The sequence below is a fragment of the Antennarius striatus genome, chromosome 10 (assembly GCF_040054535.1).
Source record: "Antennarius striatus isolate MH-2024 chromosome 10, ASM4005453v1, whole genome shotgun sequence".
In the NCBI taxonomy this organism is placed as follows: Eukaryota; Metazoa; Chordata; class Actinopteri; order Lophiiformes; family Antennariidae; genus Antennarius; species Antennarius striatus.
Genome location: NC_090785.1, coordinates 18,499,486 through 18,521,278, shown reverse-complemented (window position 1 = coordinate 18,521,278; position 21,793 = coordinate 18,499,486). Strand labels below are relative to the sequence as shown.

At 43.9% G+C, this 21,793-nt stretch overlaps 1 protein-coding gene across 3 annotated transcripts in view; it reads right to left on the bottom strand.

The window, feature by feature from the left end:
• LOC137603037 (protein phosphatase 3 catalytic subunit alpha-like) overlaps positions 1 to 21,074 on the bottom strand; it is a 36,708-nt gene extending 15,634 nt beyond the window's left edge. The window contains exons 1-4 of one of the 3 annotated variants that reach the window (XM_068326220.1): positions 20,815 to 21,074; positions 5,967 to 6,167; positions 2,884 to 3,008; positions 896 to 1,007 (exon numbers count right to left, since the gene is read on the bottom strand). In XM_068326220.1, the coding sequence (XP_068182321.1) occupies positions 896 to 1,007; positions 2,884 to 3,008; positions 5,967 to 6,167; positions 20,815 to 20,857 (481 nt within the window). In that variant the 5' untranslated portion in view covers positions 20,858 to 21,074. Of the gene's footprint in view, positions 1 to 895; positions 1,008 to 2,883; positions 3,009 to 5,966; positions 6,168 to 20,222; positions 20,337 to 20,814 lie in introns of those variants that run through there. The other 2 variants (XM_068326222.1, XM_068326221.1) reach the window with 2 other exon arrangements.
• Between the last annotated feature and the right edge of the window lie 719 nt (positions 21,075 to 21,793).

Below are 21,793 nucleotides of genomic sequence, written 5' to 3'. Positions count from 1 at the left end.
AGCAAAACGAACAAAAAACAAACATCTCTATGTTACGGGGATGCTGCTAATAAAGTTGGGACACATTGGATTCAGGTTTGTTGTTATATTTACAAAAAAAACAACAGTTTTTATGCTGGACGCACCATTTTATTTTGTTTTATCTATCCACCACACCTTGAAAATATTGTCTGATGATAAAACGGTCTGAGGCACAAAAAAAAGAAAAGGTTAAGGACATTTTTGCATTCACATGACCTGGAAAAAAAAATTCCTATTTGCGTCACATTTAGGCGAAATATTTCCAGCGGAGTCGTGTCAGCCTAGTAATGTGAAAAGACAGGTTATGAATGAAGACTAAAATGACGCTCCAGCTAAACACAACCACGTTTTAACACATTTGTAATAATTCTACAAATGAGATGAAAACATTTCTAACTGAATTTTCAACAACATGAAGATCATACGCATGGATTGAGTTAGAAAACCAACATAGAGAGTGTAAAGCTAGTAAAATGTATTTGTGGTAAAACATATGAGCCACAGCGAGAAGCTCAGCATTTAGCTATATATTTGATTTTTTTTTGAGTGTGAACATTTGCTGGTCTAGTTCTATTTAGTAAACTAATGTCCTCGGCAACGGAGGCTCAATAACAATAATGACTCTGGCATAGTTGTGATGGAAATGTTTGTTTTTTTTAATTAAAAAGAAAATCCCCACATGACTCAATGTGGAAAACGACCATGAACCGCAGCCCGATTTCATTTTATGGTAATTACCAACTGATATCATTAGAAGAAGTGGGATGAGATGAGGTTTAAAGAGAGAACAACAACATAAATGCAAGACAGGAGAGAAAAATATGCACACTCATAATATTTATTTAAAAAAGAAAAGAAAAACAGAATTACTCACATTCTTGTTTGAAGGTGAAATACTCTGTCAGATGTCTACATTCATGGTTTCCCCGTAGAAGAAAGAGAGTCTTTGGGTAGAGGATTTTCAGCGACCATAGGTATAACACACACTAGTGACAGGTTCACCAGGAGAGAAGACAGACAGTTAGTGATGAGCAGCATCACATCAACAACACCCGTGCCTAAAAAGAGGCTGTTTCAGACATTTTGGGTGTGTTAATAATTTATCATAAGTAGTTCCAGCAAAAACTATCTTGTAAATAATTAAGCTGATCAGAAATTTACTCTACAAATATGTATTTTTAAATGGCCTGGCTCAAAAAGACTAGTTTGGCATTTAAATTCAGGTCATACCAGCGCTCTATGCATGTTTCTTTCCTTTAGGTCTATTTCTTCTATTTAATCTGTATTTAGAGACAAAGTTGATGTTTCCACCTTATGTTGCTTTGACAGTGAGCCACAGCTTGTCAGCTCCATTTTTGTAAGGATTATACAAATCGTCCTGATGCATTATCATAAAATCTTGATGAACCAAAGCAAGCCAGCTCCCCTCACGCTTTATGTTAAGCTAAACTAACGACCTCCTTCCTAAACCTTTGTGTTTTAGCAGACTACGTTTCCTCAACTCTCCTTCGAAACAAAACAAGTACTTCAGCGCATCACTGCCAGTACCGGTGATTCGTCAGAGGACGAGCTGGAGTAATGTCATTTTTAGCTCCCCTCATTAAATGAAAACAGGAAATTTAAAGTGAGACAGAGAGAATCAAGCCGTTACGAGGAACGTCTTCTCTGAATGAACTGTCCACTGCCCAAATTAAATGAGCTGAGAGTGAATTGATCCAAAGATAGACATGAACCGGATTTGACAGGAATCATCCCCAACAGAGTTTCCAGGAAACAAAAATCAATTGAAAGCATCTCTTTGACATCTTTTTGAACGTAAAATAATCCAAAATTTTATCATTGGATGTTTTTTTTCCCCCTGCCTATGCGCCCTTGGCATGTGACAGGAAGGTGGACTATCTATTGCTCCCTGTCCTCAAACACTTCACCAAGAACACATCCCTGAAGAAAATGCAGTCGAGTGGCTCAACCACTAAGACATGTGTTCATCGTTTCATGGATTCAAGTCACAGTTAAGATCTGTGATGAATTTCTGCAAAACAAAGAAATAAAAAACAACAACTTACTGCACTAAGGATCTACTTTTCGAACAGACCTCTGAATGTACCATCTCCACTGCTGTCCCACACACATCTCACTAGAACACTATACTGTGTGCTATGAGACTCGCATACAAACGTCTGTTTACTGTCATTTGTTAGAACTGATGTAATGAGCGCTTCACCTTCTCCTAGATTAAAATGATGACTATTACACACATGCATCCTGGACTGATCACAGACAACATGACTCTAAAATATGCATGTTTATTTCACTTCCAGTGAAAGTCATTTCAGCGAATGTGGCGCTGCAGTCAACCAGCCAAACAAACGTCCCTCCCACCAGCAACACTCGCTGGTTCCTTCTGGGTCGAACCCAGGGTGTCCTCCCACTTGGATGTGTCACATAAACCTCCAAAGGGAGGCAACAGCGGAGGCACCATCCACAAACCTCACATGACCATTAAAGAGGAATAAACAGTACATAATTCTTCTCGTGTCAAGTTTAATGTTAAAATTGCATGTATGAGAGGCTTTAAGTTTGTTATAATTATTTGGTTGAATCAGCATCTAGATATGACATGCCCATCAGAGGGGTGGATTTCTCGACCACAGGAGCTCACGTTTGAACACAATTGAGACAAATACATTTTTTACAATATATTAGTTTTAATTGTATTCCACATCAGCACAAGAACCTTGTAAAATAAGACAAGACACTAACGTGTACACAGATTCGCTCTGAAGTAACAAAGACGTTTTTAAAGTGGATGGAGTTGGTTTGATTCACTACATGTCCAAAAGTAAAGCATGCATTCCTCACCTCGATACTGAAGTAGCCCCTGTCCACATAGTCCCCTAAGAAGAGGTAGCGTGTGTTGGCAGGAGAACCTCCCACTTCAAACAGCTTCATCAGGTCAAAAAACTGACCATGGATATCTCCACACACTGCAGACACAGCACACAAGAAAGTTAGGATCATAAAGGCCGTAGAAATTTAATATCTCCCTGCTTGTGCTGAGAGAAAAGACCAGTGTCTTTACAGTGGAGTGAACATATTATCCACGAAGGCCCTCTGAGAGAGGATGGAATACTGTGTACTTCATAATGCAAACATAAAGTGAGTGAAAAAACCTACAGTATTTACCATACAGTCAAACCAGTGATGGGTCTGTCAGCGTTAAGACTCACAATTATTCTAGTAACTGTAAGTATGTTTTTAAGGGGAAAACTCAGGTAACATAATGATGGAAGAGAAATTCCCCAGCGTGCCCAACAGCAATTTAAAATTACAAAATAAAAATCTGGATGGAAGATTATACAATATGAATGTTTTGAGCCCACTGTGCAGTGGTGAGCTGTCTTTTCACTAATGCACATGGGAGCTGAAGTGTCCTCTTCTGGTGAGAAACATCTTAGCATTCCAGCTCAGTAGGCCGATGGACTGTAGGCCCGTAAACATGATGCCTACCAGGCCTTCAAGGAATCATCAGGAAACCACAGGAGACTGATGTTACCTCATGTTTGTCCTGTGTCCTATGTGACTGTTTGCTAATTAAGACTACAATCTATTATGTGAAAGAAAATATGATCCTTATAACCAGCTTGACATGCATTTGTTTTATCCTCACCAAAAAGTAAAAAGAAACGTGTTTCTTTAACGTGAAATTAATCATGATTATTAACAGTCTATTATTTTGATTACCTGGACCACATGCCAATAATATTGTGCATCCAGTTCTGATGATTTAAGTTTCAGATAACACATGTGGGACACTCCCAAATGGCCTGATTTTCATTTCAGATGTATATCTGATGTAGAATCATATCTGATCTAGAAACATCACTCATGAATGGAAAAAAAACAAAACAGGAAAGGAGTGACAAAAAATCCTCCGTGTTTAAAAAGTCTGTGTTTGAAGGTAATGATCTAGAAAAGTTTTGATCATGCTCTGTGCTTATTTGATATTCTTTGTCAATGCATTTTATTTCTAATCATTAATCGATTAACTGGTGATCAAAAAAATCAATCAACATTTAGTATATTTTAATCACTCCATCAATCAAAGCAGGAAAGAAAACTCGTTTTGCTGCTACTTATATAGTATTATAATGGCGACAGTGGTTAGCGCTGTCGCCTCACAACAAGGCAGGTTCGGGTTCGAGTCCCGCTCTGTGCGGAGTTCGCATGTTCTCCCCGTGTCTGTGTGGGTTCTCTCCGGGTTCTCCGACTTCCTCCCACCTCCAAAAGCATGCGCTTCAGGTTGGCCCGTCCCAAATCGCCCGTAGGAGTGAGTGTGTGTGTGCGTGGTTGTCTGTCTTTGTGTGTGGCTCTGCGGTGCACTGGCGTCGTGCCCAGACTGTCCCCCGCCTCACACCCTATACAGCAGCAGAAAATGGATGGATGGATGGTATTATAATGAATATTTTGGGGGTTCAGAGGGTTAGCTGTTACAGGTCTGTTGAGACCTATCCAAGCTGGCTAGGGGTGAAAGGCGGGGTGCACCCAGAATAAGACACCAGCTCATCATGGGGCCAGTGATCAGTATTTGTCATTAAGATAATTATTCCGACATATTTTAGTAAACATAAAATGTAATTATAATACAATAACTAACTTTTCTTTGGTAAATTCTGTTCATTTAAAAACAAAATCATAAATCACTTTCCTACATGAAGGGAAATTTATTCTAAATACTGTACATTGCATATGATTAATCTACAGTTGTTATAATAATTATTATACATATTGTACCTATAACAATAATTATATCTATATTATTACTATTGTATAATTGTAATTGTGTCATAACAATGATTTTGTTGTTAATGCCATGCTTGTTATTGTTATTGACACTTTGTTTCCTGTCTCTGCTGCATCTGTAACAAGCACATTTTCCCAGAGTGATGCTTCACATGGAATGTCTCTCCACCTGCCTGTCTACCTGTCCGTGTCTCAGGGACCTGCACCCGTCAAAGATGGAAAATGTTCCCAAACTGCTTGGACACAGCAACCCACATAGAGTTATGTCATGTTATGAGATAATTCTCACTTATTCGCACTTCCATGAGCATAACAGCATGCACACATACAGTATATACATGTATGGTTGCACAGGTATGTTAGCTGAACTATAGCAGGAGTTTGAGACCATTTGACTGTAACTGCTTTTTGTCTTTTGTGTCATCATATCAAAAGATGTATTTTCCATTTTTGATCAATTTCAATCTGTGCAATATCTTTTGTCAGTCTCTGCAGTTCATAACATTCCCTTGACAAGAAAGCATACACGTACTACCAAAGCCAGCATCTGTTCTGGGGAGGTACCCAAGCGCTGACTTGGGTTTCATAGTTTCAAGACAACAGTAATCCCTCGTTCCTCGTGGTTAATGCGTTCCAGCCCCCCCCGAAAAATGAAATTCCGCGATATACAGACAAACTATTTATTTTATTATTTACTGTCATTTAATCTTTTTTGAAGCCTCCCTTTATTGATATTAAACCACCTTCTATCTGTATTACCTTTTCCCACACTCTTATCATTGTTTAAAGCGCTTTTGTGTTTCACGGAAGTGCGCTGCGTTCTGTGAGTCTCGGAACGCAGCGCACACACGGATGCTGCCAGCCAATAGCATGTGGTAAGGTATCACGTGACTACCTACTAAAAATCAGAGACATAGTGAAGCCGTGCATCTTGAAGCGTAAATACACGACGGATTACTGTATATGGTGAAAGAGTTATAGTATTTCTAAAAAAGTAGTAATTTCCTTGTCATTGACGATGCCATTTGGTGATAGAGGATTAACTACGGCGCAGCAGGAGCTACTTTCTATTCCCTGAAAGAACTTTCATTTTTTCACTAAATTACAGACAAATTAAAAGTTCTTTCTCAACAATACCATACCCGTGACTGGCGCCTCAATATCCAACATAGTGCGCTCCTGGCGCAGGATGGCGGCGCCCTCATCGATAATGCGTAGGGCCACGGCCTCCTCCAGCCGGCCCTCCTTGGTGAGGTGAGCTTTGAGCAGGTCCACCCGCGGCCGGCCTTCAGCGTCAAACACCTCCTTCATGGTCAGCCGGTGGGCCAGGGGGAAGGGGACCGCTGGGGATGGAGGTTAGGAGTGAAGAGAGGACGACAAAGAAGGTGAGAAGATATGGTGTAGAGACGGGAATGAAGGATAATCCAAGATGGAAGAAATATGTAATTTTTTTAGGGGGGGGGCGTTTGGATATATGGATATGAATGGACACACAGATGAAGGTGAAATAGATTATGAGACGTTGAAAAGACAAAAAAGGGAAAAGATTTGTATTCATTTATTGTAATGCATTACATTACTTGATATTTGCTGAATTTTTCAATAAGTATGTCCACAAACACAATGTGTCCAGTCCTCAACCTGTGTGTGTGTGTGTGTGTGTGTGTGTGTGTGTGTGTGTGTGTGTGTGTGTGTGTGTGTGTGTGTGTGTGTGTGTGTGTGTGTGTGTGTGTGTGTGTGTGTGTGTGTGTGTGTGTGTGTGTGTGTGTGTGTGTGTCTTAAGGTCCAAGCTGGGGTTACCTGCAGTAATGTCTCTTTGTGTCTCTGCCTCAGCAATGTCTCTGCCTCAGTATTGTCTCTTTGTGTCTCTGCCTCAGTAATGTCTCTTTGTGTCTCTGCCTCAGTAATGTCTCTTTGTGTCTCTGCCTCAGTAATGTCTGTTTGTGTCTCTGCCTCAGCAATGTCTCTGCCTCAGTATTGTCTCTTTGTGTCTCTGCCTCAGTAATGTCTCTTTGTGTCTCTGCCTCAGTAATGTCTCTTTGTGTCTCTGCCTCAGCAATGTCTCTGCCTCAGTAATGTCTCTTTGTGTCTCTGCCTCAGTAATGTCTCTTTGTGTCTCTGCCTCAGTAATGTCTCTTTGTGTCTCTGCCTCAGTAATGTCTCTGCCTCAGTAATGTCTCTTTGTGTCTCTGCCTCAGTAATGTCTCTTTGTGTCTCTGCCTCAGCAATGTCTCTTTGTGTCTCTGCCTCAGCAATGTCTCTGCCTCAGTAATGTCTCTTTGTGTCTCTGCCTCAGTAATGTCTCTGCCTCAGTAATGTCTCTTTGTGTCTCTGCCTCAGTAATGTCTCTTTGTGTCTCTGCCTCAGTAATGTCTCCTTGTGTCTCTGCCTCAGTAATGTCTCTTTGTGTCTCTGCCTCAGCAATGTCTCTGCCTCAGTAATGTCTCTTTGTGTCTCTGCCTCAGTAATGTCTCTTTGTGTCTCTGCCTCAGTAATGTCTCTTTGTGTCTCTGCCTCAGTAATGTCTCTTTGTGTCTCTGCCTCAGCAATGTCTCTGCCTCAGTAATGTCTCTTTGTGTCTCTGCCTCAGTAATGTCTCTGCCTCAGTAATGTCTCTTTGTGTCTCTGCCTCAGTAATGTCTCTTTGTGTCTCTGCCTCAGTAATGTCTCTTTGTGTCTCTGCCTCAGCAATGTCTCTGCCTCAGTAATGTCTCTTTGTGTCTCTGCCTCAGTAATGTCTCTTTGTGTCTCTGCCTCAGTAATGTCTCTTTGTGTCTCTGCCTCAGTAATGTCTCTTTGTGTCTCTTCCTCAGTACTGTCTCTTTGTGCCTCTGCCTCAGTAATGTCTCTTTGTGTCTCTGCCTCATTAATGTCTCTTTGTGTCTCTGCCTCAGTAATGTCTCTTTGTGTCTCTGCCTCAGTAATGTCTCTTTGTGTCTCTGCCTAAGCAATGTCTCTGCCTCAGTAATGTCTCTTTGTGTCTCTGCCTCAGTAATGTCTCTGCCTCAGTAATGTCTCTTTGTGTCTCTGCCTCAGTAATGTCTCTTTGTGTCTCTGCCTCAGTAATGTCTCTTTGTGTCTCTGCCTCAGTAATGTCTCTTTGTGTCTCTGCCTCAACAATGTCTCTGCCTCGGTAATGTCTCTTTGTGTCTCTGCCTCAGTAATGTCTCTGCCTCAGTAATGTCTCTTTGTGTCTCTGCCTCAGTAATGTCTCTTTGTGTCTCTGCCTCAGCAATGTCTCTGCCTCAGTAATGTCTCTGTGTGTCTCTGCCTCAGTAATGTCTCTGCCTCAGTAATGTCTCTTTGTGTCTCTGCCTCAGTAATGTCTCTTTGTGTCTCTGCCTCAGTAATGTCTCTTTGTGTCTCTGCCTCAGCAATGTCTCTGCCGCAGTAATGTCTCTTTGTGTCTCTGCCTCAGTAATGTCTCTGCCTCAGTAATGTCTCTTTGTGTCTCTGCCTCAGTAATGTCTCTTTGTGTCTCTGCCTCATTAATGCCTCTTTGTGTCTCTGCCTCAGTAATGTCTCTTTGTGTCTCTGCCTCAGTAATGTCTCTGCCTCAGTAATGTCTCTGCCTCAGTAATGTCTCTTTGTGTCTCTGCCTCAGTAATGTCTCTGCCTCAGTAATGTCTCTTTGCGTCTCTGCCTCAGTAATGTCTCTGCCTCAGTAATGTCTCTTTGTGTCTCTGCCTCAGCAATGTCTCTGCCTCAGTAATGTCTCTTTGTGTCTCTGCCTCAGTAATGTCTCTGCCTCAGGAATGTCTCTTTGTGTCTCTGCCTCAGTAATGTCTCTGCCTCAGTAATGTCTCTTTGTGTCTCTGCCTCAGTAATGTCTCTTTGTGTCTCTGCCTCAGTAATGTCTCTTTGTGTCTCTGCCTCAGCAATGTCTCTGCCTCAGTAATGTCTCTTTGTGTCTCTGCCTCAGTAATGTCTCTTTGTGTCTCTGCCTCAGTAATGTCTCTTTGTGTCTCTGCCTCAGTAATGTCTCTTTGTGTCTCTGCCTCAGCAATGTCTCTGCCTCAGTAATGTCTCTTTGTGTCTCTGCCTCAGCAATGTCTCTGCCTCAGTAATGTCTCTTTGTGTCTCTGCCTCAGTAATGTCTCTGCCTCAGTAATGTCTCTTTGTGTCTCTGCCTCAGTAATGTCTCTTTGTGTCTCTGCCTCAGCAATGTCTCTGCCTCAGTAATGTCTCTTTGTGTCTCTGTCTCAGTAATGTCTCTTTGTGTCTCTGCCTCAGTAATGTCTCTTTGTGTCTCTGCCTCAGTAATGTCTCTTTGTGTCTCTTCCTCAGTACTGTCTCTTTGTGTCTCTGCCTCAGTAATGTCTCTTTGTGTCTCTGCCTCATTAATGTCTCGTTGTGTCTCTGCCTCAGTAATGTCTCTTTGTGTCTCTGCCTCAGTAATGTCTCTTTGTGTCTCTGCCTCAGTAATGTCTCTTTGTGTCTCTGCCTCAGCAATGTCTCTGCCTCAGTAATGTCTCTGTGTGTCTCTGCCTCAGTAATGTCTCTGCCTCAGTAATGTCTCTTTGTGTCTCTGCCTCAGTAATGTCTCTTTGTGTCTCTGCCTCAGTAATGTCTCTTTGTGTCTCTGCCTCAGTAATGTCTCTTTGTGTCTCTGCCTCAGCAATGTCTCTGCCTCAGTAATGTCTCTTTGTGTCTCTGCCTCAGTAATGTCTCTGCCTCAGTAATGTCTCTTTGTGTCTCTGCCTCAGTAATGTCTCTTTGTGTCTCTGCCTCAGCAATGTCTCTGCCTCAGTAATGTCTCTGTGTGCCTCTGCCTCAGTAATGTCTCTGCCTCAGTAATGTCTCTTTGTGTCTCTGCCTCAGTAATGTCTCTTTGTGTCTCTGCCTCAGTAATGTCTCTTTGTGTCTCTGCCTCAGTAATGTCTCTTTGTGTCTCTGCCTCAGCAATGTCTCTGCCTCAGTAATGTCTCTTTGTGTCTCTGCCTCAGTAATGTCTCTTTGTGTCTCTGCCTCAGTAATGTCTCTTTGTGTCTCTGCCTCAGCAATGTCTCTGCCTCAGTAATGTCTCTTTGTGTCTCTGCCTCAGCAATGTCTCTGCCTCAGTAATGTCTCTTTGTGTCTCTGCCTCAGTAATGTCTCTGCCTCAGTAATGTCTCTTTGTGTCTCTGCCTCAGTAATGTCTCTTTGTGTCTCTGCCTCAGCAATGTCTCTGCCTCAGTAATGTCTCTTTGTGTCTCTGTCTCAGTAATGTCTCTTTGTGTCTCTGCCTCAGTAATGTCTCTTTGTGTCTCTGCCTCAGTAATGTCTCTTTGTGTCTCTTCCTCAGTACTGTCTCTTTGTGTCTCTGCCTCAGTAATGTCTCTTTGTGTCTCTGCCTCATTAATGTCTCGTTGTGTCTCTGCCTCAGTAATGTCTCTTTGTGTCTCTGCCTCAGTAATGTCTCTTTGTGTCTCTGCCTCAGTAATGTCTCTTTGTGTCTCTGCCTCAGCAATGTCTCTGCCTCAGTAATGTCTCTGTGTGTCTCTGCCTCAGTAATGTCTCTGCCTCAGTAATGTCTCTTTGTGTCTCTGCCTCAGTAATGTCTCTTTGTGTCTCTGCCTCAGTAATGTCTCTTTGTGTCTCTGCCTCAGTAATGTCTCTTTGTGTCTCTGCCTCAGCAATGTCTCTGCCTCGGTAATGTCTCTTTGTGTCTCTGCCTCAGTAATGTCTCTGCCTCAGTAATGTCTCTTTGTGTCTCTGCCTCAGTAATGTCTCTTTGTGTCTCTGCCTCAGCAATGTCTCTGCCTCAGTAATGTCTCTGTGTGCCTCTGCCTCAGTAATGTCTCTGCCTCAGTAATGTCTCTTTGTGTCTCTGCCTCAGTAATGTCTCTTTGTGTCTCTGCCTCAGTAATGTCTCTTTGTGTCTCTGCCTCAGTAATGTCTCTTTGTGTCTCTTCCTCAGTACTGTCTCTTTGTGTCTCTACCTCAGTAATGTCTCTTTGTGTCTCTGCCTCAGTAATGTCTCTGCCTCAGTACTGTCTCTTTGTGTCTCTGCCTCAGTAATGTCTCTGCCTCAGTACTGTCTCTTTGTGTCTCTGCCTCAGTACTGTCTCTTTGTGTCTCTGCCTCAGTAATGTCTTTTTGTGTCTCCCTCAGTAATGTCTCTTTGTGTCTCTACCTCAGTAATGTCTCTTTGTGTCTCTGCCTCAGTAAAGTCTCTTTATGTCTCTGCCTCAGTACTGTCTCTTTGCGTCTCTCCCTCAGTAATGTCTCTTTGTGTCTCTGCCTCAGAAATGTCTCTTTGCGTCTCTGCCTCTGTAATGTCTCTGCGTCTCTGCCTCTGTTCTGCAGTAATGCCTTTCTTACATAATCAAGGCCCCCAGGGTGCTTCTGGGGAGGGGGGTTGACTGTGGACAGGGGTGATACAGCAGTAGCTCAGAGCTGCACGTGAGGAGTCCCATACACACATGCAAAGACCCACATGACAAATATTCTTAAACAGGCACAAACTCACTGGAAAGAACAAAAAGCAGAGGCGCAGAGGCGCATGTGTAGATAATGTAGGGTACAATGGTGCTAACACGCATGATTGCATATGTGCATGTCAGCATACATTGGTACACAATCACACAAGCTCATAAAATGTATTGTTACGCAGGATCCACAGAGCCTGTTGGAGCCCCACCAGTGCTAACACAGATAATGGCCTAGATCACAAACCAAAAAATAGGCCTGCCTCTCCCACTCTTTGCACACACACATTCACGCACGCACACGCACGCACACACACACACACACACACACACACGCACGCACACACACTTCAACTTTGCACTCTTTCCTCTTGTCCCTTCTGTTGTTTTCACTTCATCACTCCTGCTGCTTCCCTCTCTCTGTGTCACTGTAACAGAACACAGTCTCTTCAACGAGCATTCACGTTGGTGTCCATCGTTACATTCCAACGCAACCCTCACATTTAATTACTCTGCAAATGTAGCTCAGCGTGTAGCATCGTTTACAATCATCATAAATAATGACTTACTGCATATCTGTGATGATTATACTTTAAATGTTACAATTTGTCTGTCCCTGACAAATGCTAAACTCATGTTTGTGGTTGTGTTGGGCTGTTTTTGGACTAAACATCATCTAGATATCTGACTTTCCTAATGAAATAAGGGCAAATGATTATTTCATCTGTATCACATTGAAGATGGTGCTTAATGAGCACTATAATCACCTAAACACCGTGTCCCAGGGCTTACACAAACATACCTGAATGTACATTTACGCATCGTAAATATTTAATGGCATCTCACTTTAGCATGTACATGCAACCCAAGACACTTTTACACAACTCGAGACTCAATAAAACACACACACACACAAGCATCCTGACACATCCCAGCACATCATGAGCTGCCGACACAGAGTCTGTATTCCATCAGTTTAGAATAGCAGCTGTACTGCCCGTAGTGGATCTACCGTTTTCCAGACTGGCCATTACCCAGTATTACCCACAGCACTGGAGTATCTTATAAAAAATAGAACAAGAGGGCTCAGTCACTGTGTGGCTAGCCCCCCACCTCCCCTGTACTGCAATGTACTGTATTGTACTGTACTAGAACATACTGCATGGTTCTGTGCTACAAACTGTAATGATGCTGTTACGAGTCACAACAAGATGCATGCATAATAAAATAAAGCTCCTATGCGCTTATAAAGCTTGCACACATACATGCACAAAATGTGTTTGTGATAAAGAAGCAGAAAGAGAGTGAGAAAGTGAGAAGGAAGGAGTGTGAAACTATTAAGCAGTGTGAGTGGTGTGAAAGTAGGCCAGGTATGAGGGAGCAGCACAGTCCCACAGCCTAGGGAAGGTACTATACTTGGGAAAACTAAACTTGGCAGTTTTTAGAAGGGAGAGAAGTTCCGTACTGACAAAGTGAAACAGGAAGCTGTTCAACACCAGAAAACTGACCACTTCATGAATGCATAACAGTCTCCCACTTGACTGGCTGTCAGGGGTTTAGCTGTAAATTATGAAGAATCCATCCATATCTAACACTACAATCCTGATCTAAACATTTTATCTTGATGCTTAATTAGATCTGGACAGAATTCGATGTAAGTTGTTACAAAAGATGTGAACAAAGAAATGCTTAATAGAAAACAGGAGTGTTCAGTGGTTGCAAAGCGTTGCCAAGGCTTAGCTTGCCCTCCCTTATCCCCATAAGCTGCATTCCTATTTATGTGCAACACCTACATTTCTATTCCTCTGCCACGAGAACACCCATCTAGAACATGGATCCATCCATAACTGGTGATGTGGGGGAAACAGGTTTCCAGAATAATCGGCATTTCTTATCCCAAGGGGTGGATTCCTCCCAAAATGTCTTCACCTGCTCTGTGATTCCCATGTATGATAAACAGTTCATGATAACGTCCACAAACAATGAATGGTCGCTCTCAGGCTACTTGTTGAATAATATGAAAAAACAAAAACTAGAACCAAATCTTTTCACTGGATCTAGTCCGGACTCCAATTGTTCCATATTTTAGGACAATTCCCACTCCTCCACTTTGTTTTGTCATAATCTGAGGCACTTTAAGTATAATCAACAACTGTCAAATATCCCAACCTCACAACATGGAAAGTATTTTAGAATTTTTACACAAATAATGCTCTAAAGGAAATTTTGGACACATAAAGTCATCAGGATTCCACGTCTTGGTACTCTGGACATCTATGTAAAATTCGATAGCAGTTAAAGTGGATCAAATCCAAGCAAAGCTTAAGATACATGATAACAAAGGTGCACACTGCACTGGCCTATTGAAACAACGTGGAATTATTGTCTTGCGTATCCTCCAAGTTTATTTCTATAAGTCCTCTGTGACTATTCCGTTATATATAGGACGTTATAAATGAGTTAAAATGTCTAGCATGAAAAGATGAGAAAGGCTAGTTTTTATTTCAAACAAAGCAAACTTCAGTCTCTGTACGCAGAGACTTTTACTATCTATATTTTTATCCTCAAAAAATATACATTTAGAACATTAGTTGTACATGCCATAGACTTGTACTTGTACAGCAACACACACACACATACACACACACACACACACACACACACACACACACACACACACACACACACACACACACACACGAGGGACAGCAGAGACTTATTCTTGTCTTTCCAACAATTGTTGAACAAGTCTGGAGAACGTTTGGATCAGTTTTCTGTGTAGTGAACAGCTAGTCTCTGATATTATTATATTCTCCACTAAATAATTGTTTCCATGAATTTTAATGATTACATTTGTCTTTTACTGCCATGTTCTGGTCTCTATTATGGAGCTGTGTAATTTTATTTCAGACAGTATCTTCTGCTCTCAAATTTGTACTGAACTTCCACAGTGAAAAAATAATCCTTTACTTAGTAGAACGAGTGCAGCTCTTACCGCCTCTTTAAACCAGACATACAACATTATTCAATATTCAATCTTCATTATATTAATAAGATACTGCTAACAGCACATGACGCATCCCCAGGGGAAGTTTGATATGTTTTCACTTTGGCGTTTCTGTTCCACAGTAAACCTTTACATATCTGCAAAATCTAAAGCAGGTGCTTTAGATTTTGCAGATCTTTTGCATATCTCAAATCAGGAAAACCGCACGGTTCATCGAGATATTTTTGACCTTTGACGGGAATATTATTGTAAGTCAGTCTGAGTGAGGCTTGTTATCACCTCATTATCCTGTAAGAATATTGTTTTTTTTACTTACATTGACTAAAACAGTGAAAACAGAGTCACGCTCCACCCAAACTGAAGGGCTGGTTGGTTCTCCTGCCTGTATGATTGTTAGGAGGATAAAGCAAAATCTACTTGACAGATTTTGATGAATACTGGTAGTTGGGTGTAAAAAAGATTACATTTTGAGGTGAGGACATTTTTCCTACACTGCAATATAGGGCTTAAGACATTTTTCTGTCAATCAAACCTGAAAGTACTTGATGGACTGCCATGAAAGAGCGTATCACAGCTGAATAATGGGAATGAGGCAGGGAGACGCTCAGGAAACACTGCCAGCGCATCACAGAACCACACGAAAGACGAACAAAACCGCTATCAGTGGAATGAATGTGTTGATGACTAACTACCAACCTGGTAATGAGATTCATGCCGAGTCGTTCTATGAGGGTCAAATTATCATGGGACGATGGCTTTAAGGTGCAGCGACATAATAGATAAACTGAGCTGCCTTGGTGGGGGTTTGTGCTCTCTAGCTTTGTCTAATTAAGTAATTCTCAAATACAAGCGGGTGCGAGGACGTGTCTGGGGGGGTATGACCCCGGTGAACGTGCACAGTGAAACTACCGTTGGCTGTAAATATATAATTGCACATCCGCTGCTGTAGGGGGCAGTAGCGCTTCCACGTCTACATGTAATGTGTCATTAACTGTAATTAATAGAGTGAGTGCAGGGAGGATTTACACACACACACACACACACACCAAAGAGCGTGCGTGGCTGAGGGTGGGAGGCACAAAATGTTTTCTTCTTTCTGGGGGGGCTCAATAGAAGACAATTGAGAAGCTCTGGTCTAATTACAGAGCAGTTTGTCAACCTGACCCTGCAATCTCATGGTGACTGTGGTAGCTTGTACCTTCATTGATTTCCTCTGATGTTCTTTCTTCTAGATTATCAGGAAACCGTTTCAGCAGGAATCCACAGGTTTGAGGTGCATGCAGTATGTGGTGTACTGCAACCAGCCTGCTGTACTCGATTCATGTTCTCCTTCTGCAGCGTATTAATACAAAGTTAAGTAAGACTTTGCAAAGCTGCCAAGTGTTTCAAACTCGTGAGGAAACCACCTCATAGTGAAATCCAGGCTGTCTCATGCCTGAGAACAGACGTCAAACACTGAACTCTGCTTTCTGAAGTGGAGTGAAGAAAATATATTCCATTCAGGATTATTTTTTTTCTCCTCTAAAGCGACGACTCGCCTGATGCGTGGTGCGCAGGCGAGTCGAGCTGGACCGAAGAGCGTGAGATGATGAGCAAAGAGGTGAAAGCACTTAAAGCGTCTCCCTAATGTAGTTTGTGCTGTTTTTGTCTGCTAGCCTACTCTCCATTGCTCAACTCCCTGGTGTGAAGTTTATTAAGTGCCAAAGCTGCCAGCTCAGCCAAAAATCTCCCACATCACAGTACAGCTGGGGGGGGTGGCTGAGAGAAAATCTATGACATAGCTTTCAAACAAATCTCCTAAATTTGTTTGGGCTGGCCTGATAGCCGAACTGGAGCAGAATCTGATCAGAATCATCTTGTTATTGTGCACATCCTCTCTAATGGCTAAAGTTAATTATGGAGCTATTTCATCACTTTATACTGCAGACACCCCATTCACAAAAGGAGGATGGAGGAAGTGACAGCGAGAAAGAACAGGCAGCTTGACGGAGTCACATGACTCATGTGTCATCTGTGTTTGTCCTCCGCAGACACGACTACATATGTTCAAAGCACAATGACTACATGCTTCACAATCAGATGACTGTCACATCATTAAAGTAATGGATTAACAATGAAAACATAATTACCTTTGGTACGTATTACATTAAAAAAGTAATTAAAAACACACTTACAGAACACACAGCCAGTGTGAATGAGATGGAGATAATGAGGCAATTCATAACAGTGCAATCGCCCACCTTCCCCGACTGTATCTGTCTGCTGCTCATCCAGTGACATCCACCACAACCGATGGCATGCCTGTTATTGTGTGTGTGTGTGTGTGTGTGTGTGTGTGTGTGTGTGTGTGTGTGTGTGTGTGTGTGTGTGTGTGTGTGTGCGTGTGTTTGATATGTTGCCCTCTACAGGACTTCAGTTAAAGTGATCACACGCACACATCTTCCCAGATCTGCCCCTCCCTCTGCCCGTCCCTGCATGAATAAGTAAAGCAGGGAGAAACGGAGGGACTAGAATGAGAGCAGTGAATGGAAGGAGAGAAAGAGAAAGTTGGCTGGTATGACCAGCAGAGAGATGCACATGCCTGTTCTGTGCACGTGTGTTTATCGAGCATCTTTTGACCCAGATCAGCTAACACAGATCCGTGGGTCTTTGAAGGTGGTGGTGGGTGGGGGGTGGTGGTGGTGGTGGGGGCTAACGATGCGTTTGAAGTCGTTCAATTAATGCACACTACACACATGAAGAACCATCTGTGTCCACAGAAATGCACACGAACAGAAACAACGGCCCATCCCCTAACAGCCTGTCCTCATTAGGCTCCCTCTCCCCTCCTCTCTCTGTGGAGTAACTCCTCTATAAATAGCTCCTGCCATACCACCCTCCCCACAGGGCACACACACACAGACCTGTCAAGGTGGGATCCCTGGGCTGCAAGGATACCACCAAAATCTAACACACACACACACACACACACACACACAAACACGGGACTTGAAGGGAACCATGAGAGGATGGGACAGCATGTTACACTAAAAGGAAATCTGCCCAGTGTGCCCCGAGCTTTGCCAGAGGTGGTGTGTTTGTGTGTGAGTATGACAGAGAGTGTGTTTGCATGAATGCATGCATTTGTGCTCACTGGATACAGCTCTTTGCAACGCTATGATACATTATAACAGGGATGTTCCACGCACATTCATTGATACATCTAAAGATCAATGATCAACTCTGTTTCTTACGCCATGATAGGAACTACTTTTTCAAGAAAAGTCAAGCTTTTATTTTGAAAGGGGGAATTCGATCTATTTTTTCTCTTTACACAGCGTCTGTCTGCCACCTTGGCACCAACCTGATATCACATTTGGCAGAAAGATTATCTCCCTATGTGGCTCTGTGCTATAGGGTGCTGTCATATGTACATTATCTGAGTATTAATGACAAGTGAAATCATCACAGTGACTAGTGTAGTAAGAATGGATATTTAATTAACTTTAGACTCTCCTGGATTGTTGACCAGATGGGGGTCAAATAAACCAGCGTGAGCACACAGTGGTGAGATATGTGGTGTACCTCTGTTTTAAGGAGAAAAATATGTAAATGTGTATGGTTTGAACATTAAATAAGACAGAAAACAGACATTATTCATGTAGTTCATAGCTGTGAAACGTTTTGTTCACTCAAGTTCATTCACATGAATGGAAAATTATCTAATCAAGAAAACTTGGATCTATTTCAACTGCCAACAATGATTATCTATCTATCTATCTATCTATCTATCTATCTATCTATCTATCTATCTATCTATCTATCTATCTATCTATCTATCTATCTATCTATCTATCTATCTATCTATACTTTATTTTAATTCTGTCTTTGATCGGTTGATGTTTGTTTTGTGTCCAATTTCATTTCATTCAGTGACACTCGTCTCAGGATTAAACCCTGTAGTAGATAGTTGCAGGTCTGACGCTGTGTTCCTGTTTGACTCTGATCTTCAAACACACGCAGTAAAATCCATGAAGACAATTTGGCTGAAACTACTTTTGAGTTATTTGCCTAAACTTTGAGGTAGGAGTCACTTTCTCACATGATGGCTCTGAGGCCTGCTTGTTTTTCACACCCTCACAGACGGGTGGAATGATCAGTGAATCAAAGCCTGTGAGAAGTCCATTGGTAGAACGCTGTCATGCCACTCAACAGTGTGAAACACTATGTTCCCTGCCCCCCCCCCTCCTCATCTCTTCTTCTATCACTGTGAAGCTCTTTCACTCTCGTTCCTGCTCCTTCACCTCCTCCATGGTCTCTCCTTCCTTCTCTCTCTCACCTCGCCCCCACAGTCCCTGCCTCTGTTCATCCCTCTTGCTTTGCTTTGTCATTTCCCTCCATCTCGATGCTTCTCCTGACTGAAGAACACTACAGTCCACGAGGTGGGGAACCACCGGGCCCAGAGAGGTGAAGTGTGTGAATGATTCCCTGCCCCTCAGCTTCACACACTTCATCATTTACACCTGACACGAATGGCTGCGCTTGTTTTGCTGCATGTCTGTTACAGAGGGAGGATTTCTGTGTGTGTGAAATGGATAATACATGAGGATACATGCTGCTCCTTTCTCTGCCTGTGGTTTTTTTTTTTTTTTTTTTTTTTTGCAGCCGAACTGCATTTCACCGCGCATGCAAGCAGAAATGAGTAAAGACAAATGCACGCAGGAACTGAATGATAATTAGACCTAAAGGCACATGATGGGAGGGATTGAAGGGTTAATTTTTGGAGGGGAGGGGTGTGTGTGTGCATATTCTCTCTCGACACCCCTGTCATATCAGAATTCCACTACAGAAAAACCACACTGTGGCCTTACGTGCAAAAAAATAAATAAAATAAAATCTGTCAGAGTCCCTGACGGCCCCAGCTCATCCACCCCCCACCCACCCCCCCCCAATCCAAGCACGGAATACCGGGGTATGCCCGCATCCGACTGTCAGCTCCGCTTCTTCCGGCAGAGAGACCTTGAGTTTATTCCGGGGAGCCGGCGGGAGTGACGGCCAGCCGGGCTCCGTCGCTTGTGACCAGATGCGTGATGCGTGCGTGGAACCACCGCATGCCTTCTGCCTTGTTGAGGCCAGATAAGCACGACAATCTGTGCAAAGCTCGGTGGATCATAACCCGAGCGGAACGCCCCCCCCCCCCCCCACCCATCTCACCCCCCCCCCTTTAGCCGCCCACGCGAAAAAACAGAAACAGACACTCTTCATAAACACATTAAATATTCTATAATCCACTGATGCGGATGCACCACCAGGGCGGTATGCAGACACCCTCAGATGCAGCATCCCTGCTCTCGATTCTGTCTCTTTTGACACTATGTGGGGGAAACGAGACGGGGGAAGCCAGAGAGACCTTTACGGAGACGCGGGGGTGTGGGGGTGGTGGTGGTGGTGGTGGGGGGGGAACGTTACGCACGGGAAATGCACAATCAGCCGCTGACATTCGGGCCCGTGTGGAGAGAAAACGTCGATTCCTAAAAAAAAAAAAACCCGACTCGAATTCATCCATTACGCGCGTCAGGCGTTCATCCGACAGGCGTGTGGGATTAAAAAGCAGAACTCAAGAGACAGAGGGAGCGCGCAGGGCCTGCCAAAGTTGTCACCATTTAAACCATTCGATTAAACGACTTTGGCACAGATTTGGAGGAAAAAACAACCACACTGCAAATGTAGGCCAGCGCGCACAGAGACTCGGCTCATCCTACACCACGGAGACGCGCAGCAGGACATCCAGTGCGGGAACACTAAGACAGAAAAGCTCCGAAATCCTTAAATCTCCGACTGACAAGTCCCCCCCCCCCCATATCATGTTACCCTCCCTTTCCCTCCCCACCTTTCTCGTCTTAAATCGTAGCTTAAACGCAACATCATCCACTGACACCATCCAGCAGCAAAAAACCCCCACAACAGCCACACATCGCCGGTTGTACCCAACATTTATTTACCTTTATGTCTGCCTTTCGCTGTCATCGTCACACTGCTTGATGTTTCATTGGAACAAGACGCTCATCTCCCTCTCTCCCACCCTGCTTTTTCCTCTATCACTCTGTCGGTTGTCTCTGTAGGCTATTATTCAGTAACACGAAACCACCGCTAGGAGTGGAGAATGTAAATGGAGCTCATGCAGCACAGGTTGTCGCACAACAGCTTTGACTATGCATAGAAGAAGAGACCCCCCCCACCCCCACCCCCTCCCCCGACAGAAAATGGGGTAATGCCTCGGTGAGGGGGTGAATTCTAATAGAATAACGAGGGAAGACCCTGATTATGGCGTTTCGTACTGGGTACCCCACCCCCTTCCCCTCCATCACCTCCTCCCTCCCTCCAAAAGGTTCAGAGGTACATGCGTGGGGACTCTCCAACCAAATGGGCTTCTTTTATTATAAGGTGGTAAGGTAATATAGAGTGGGGGGTGGGGTGGACTCAAAGCAAAGGAAATCGTGCGAATAAGAGACATTGGTGCAACAACAGGGATGCAAACAGAAAAATAAGACGCGTCGTAGGTCTCACTGGCCGTGCAGGGTTTGGCATGCCTACATTTGATCACCCGGTCGGTGGGACTTGCGGTGCTGTCGGACATCCTGGAGGAGTCGGGACGGACGGAACGGAGCCGAGGGGGTGGGAGGGGGCTCTCTTTCTCTTCTGTCAAGGGCCTTGGCTGAAGCGCGTCCTCCGGCTGTCGACGACAGTGTGCGCGGTACCTGGGTGCTTTTCCCGCTGCAGCGGTGGCATCACTCGGTGGAGTCTCCGCGCTCCCTCGGACGGGGGAAGCCTGCTGCTGCGCCTGCGGTGATCTTGGGGGAGGATAGGCGGATACCTAACTGCTGTTGTGGCATGCTGGATTCCAAATTTGTAATATATGGGGGGTTTTTTTAAGAGGGGATGTGGGGGTGCTGTTGTAGCGGCGCTGGATCAGGGGGTGGGTGGGTGGGTGTGGAGGTTGGGGTGGTCACTGGAGGCGAAGAGACGCCTTGGAGAGCGCAGAGACGCGCCGGCTCTACCTCTCCAGGACGCCTCTGCAGGCGGTGCGGCGCAGCTGGCAACACCCCGGAATGGCGAAAGATGGAACTCCCACGCAGATTCACGCACACGCGAGAACGCACACGGACAGATAGACTCACACTCAGACTCATACTGCCATCATGTGGAGGCACTCATCACGGGGCTTCCCCCATGTACAACCACTCTTTGGATCGTGTGTTTGTGCGTGGGTGCGCGCACCTGTGCGTGAAACTGTACAGTAGGCTATTTCACTGGAGATCACGTGGACACGCACGCTCGTGTTTTCTATGATAGCACAGAATGTGGAACAAACCAGACAGTGTAGTTGTTAATCAAACGCCTTTTGGGTCTGTTGGAGCTTTATACTGAAGTATAAAAGAACATAATGCAATGAAGACATAGTGTAACTATACAAATGTCCACTGTGTGACAGAGGAAACTGGGGGTTGACAGTGTGATGTGTGGACAGGAGGGGCCCCTGTGAGCGTAGCCATATTGTTGGTGTTTAGTTTTG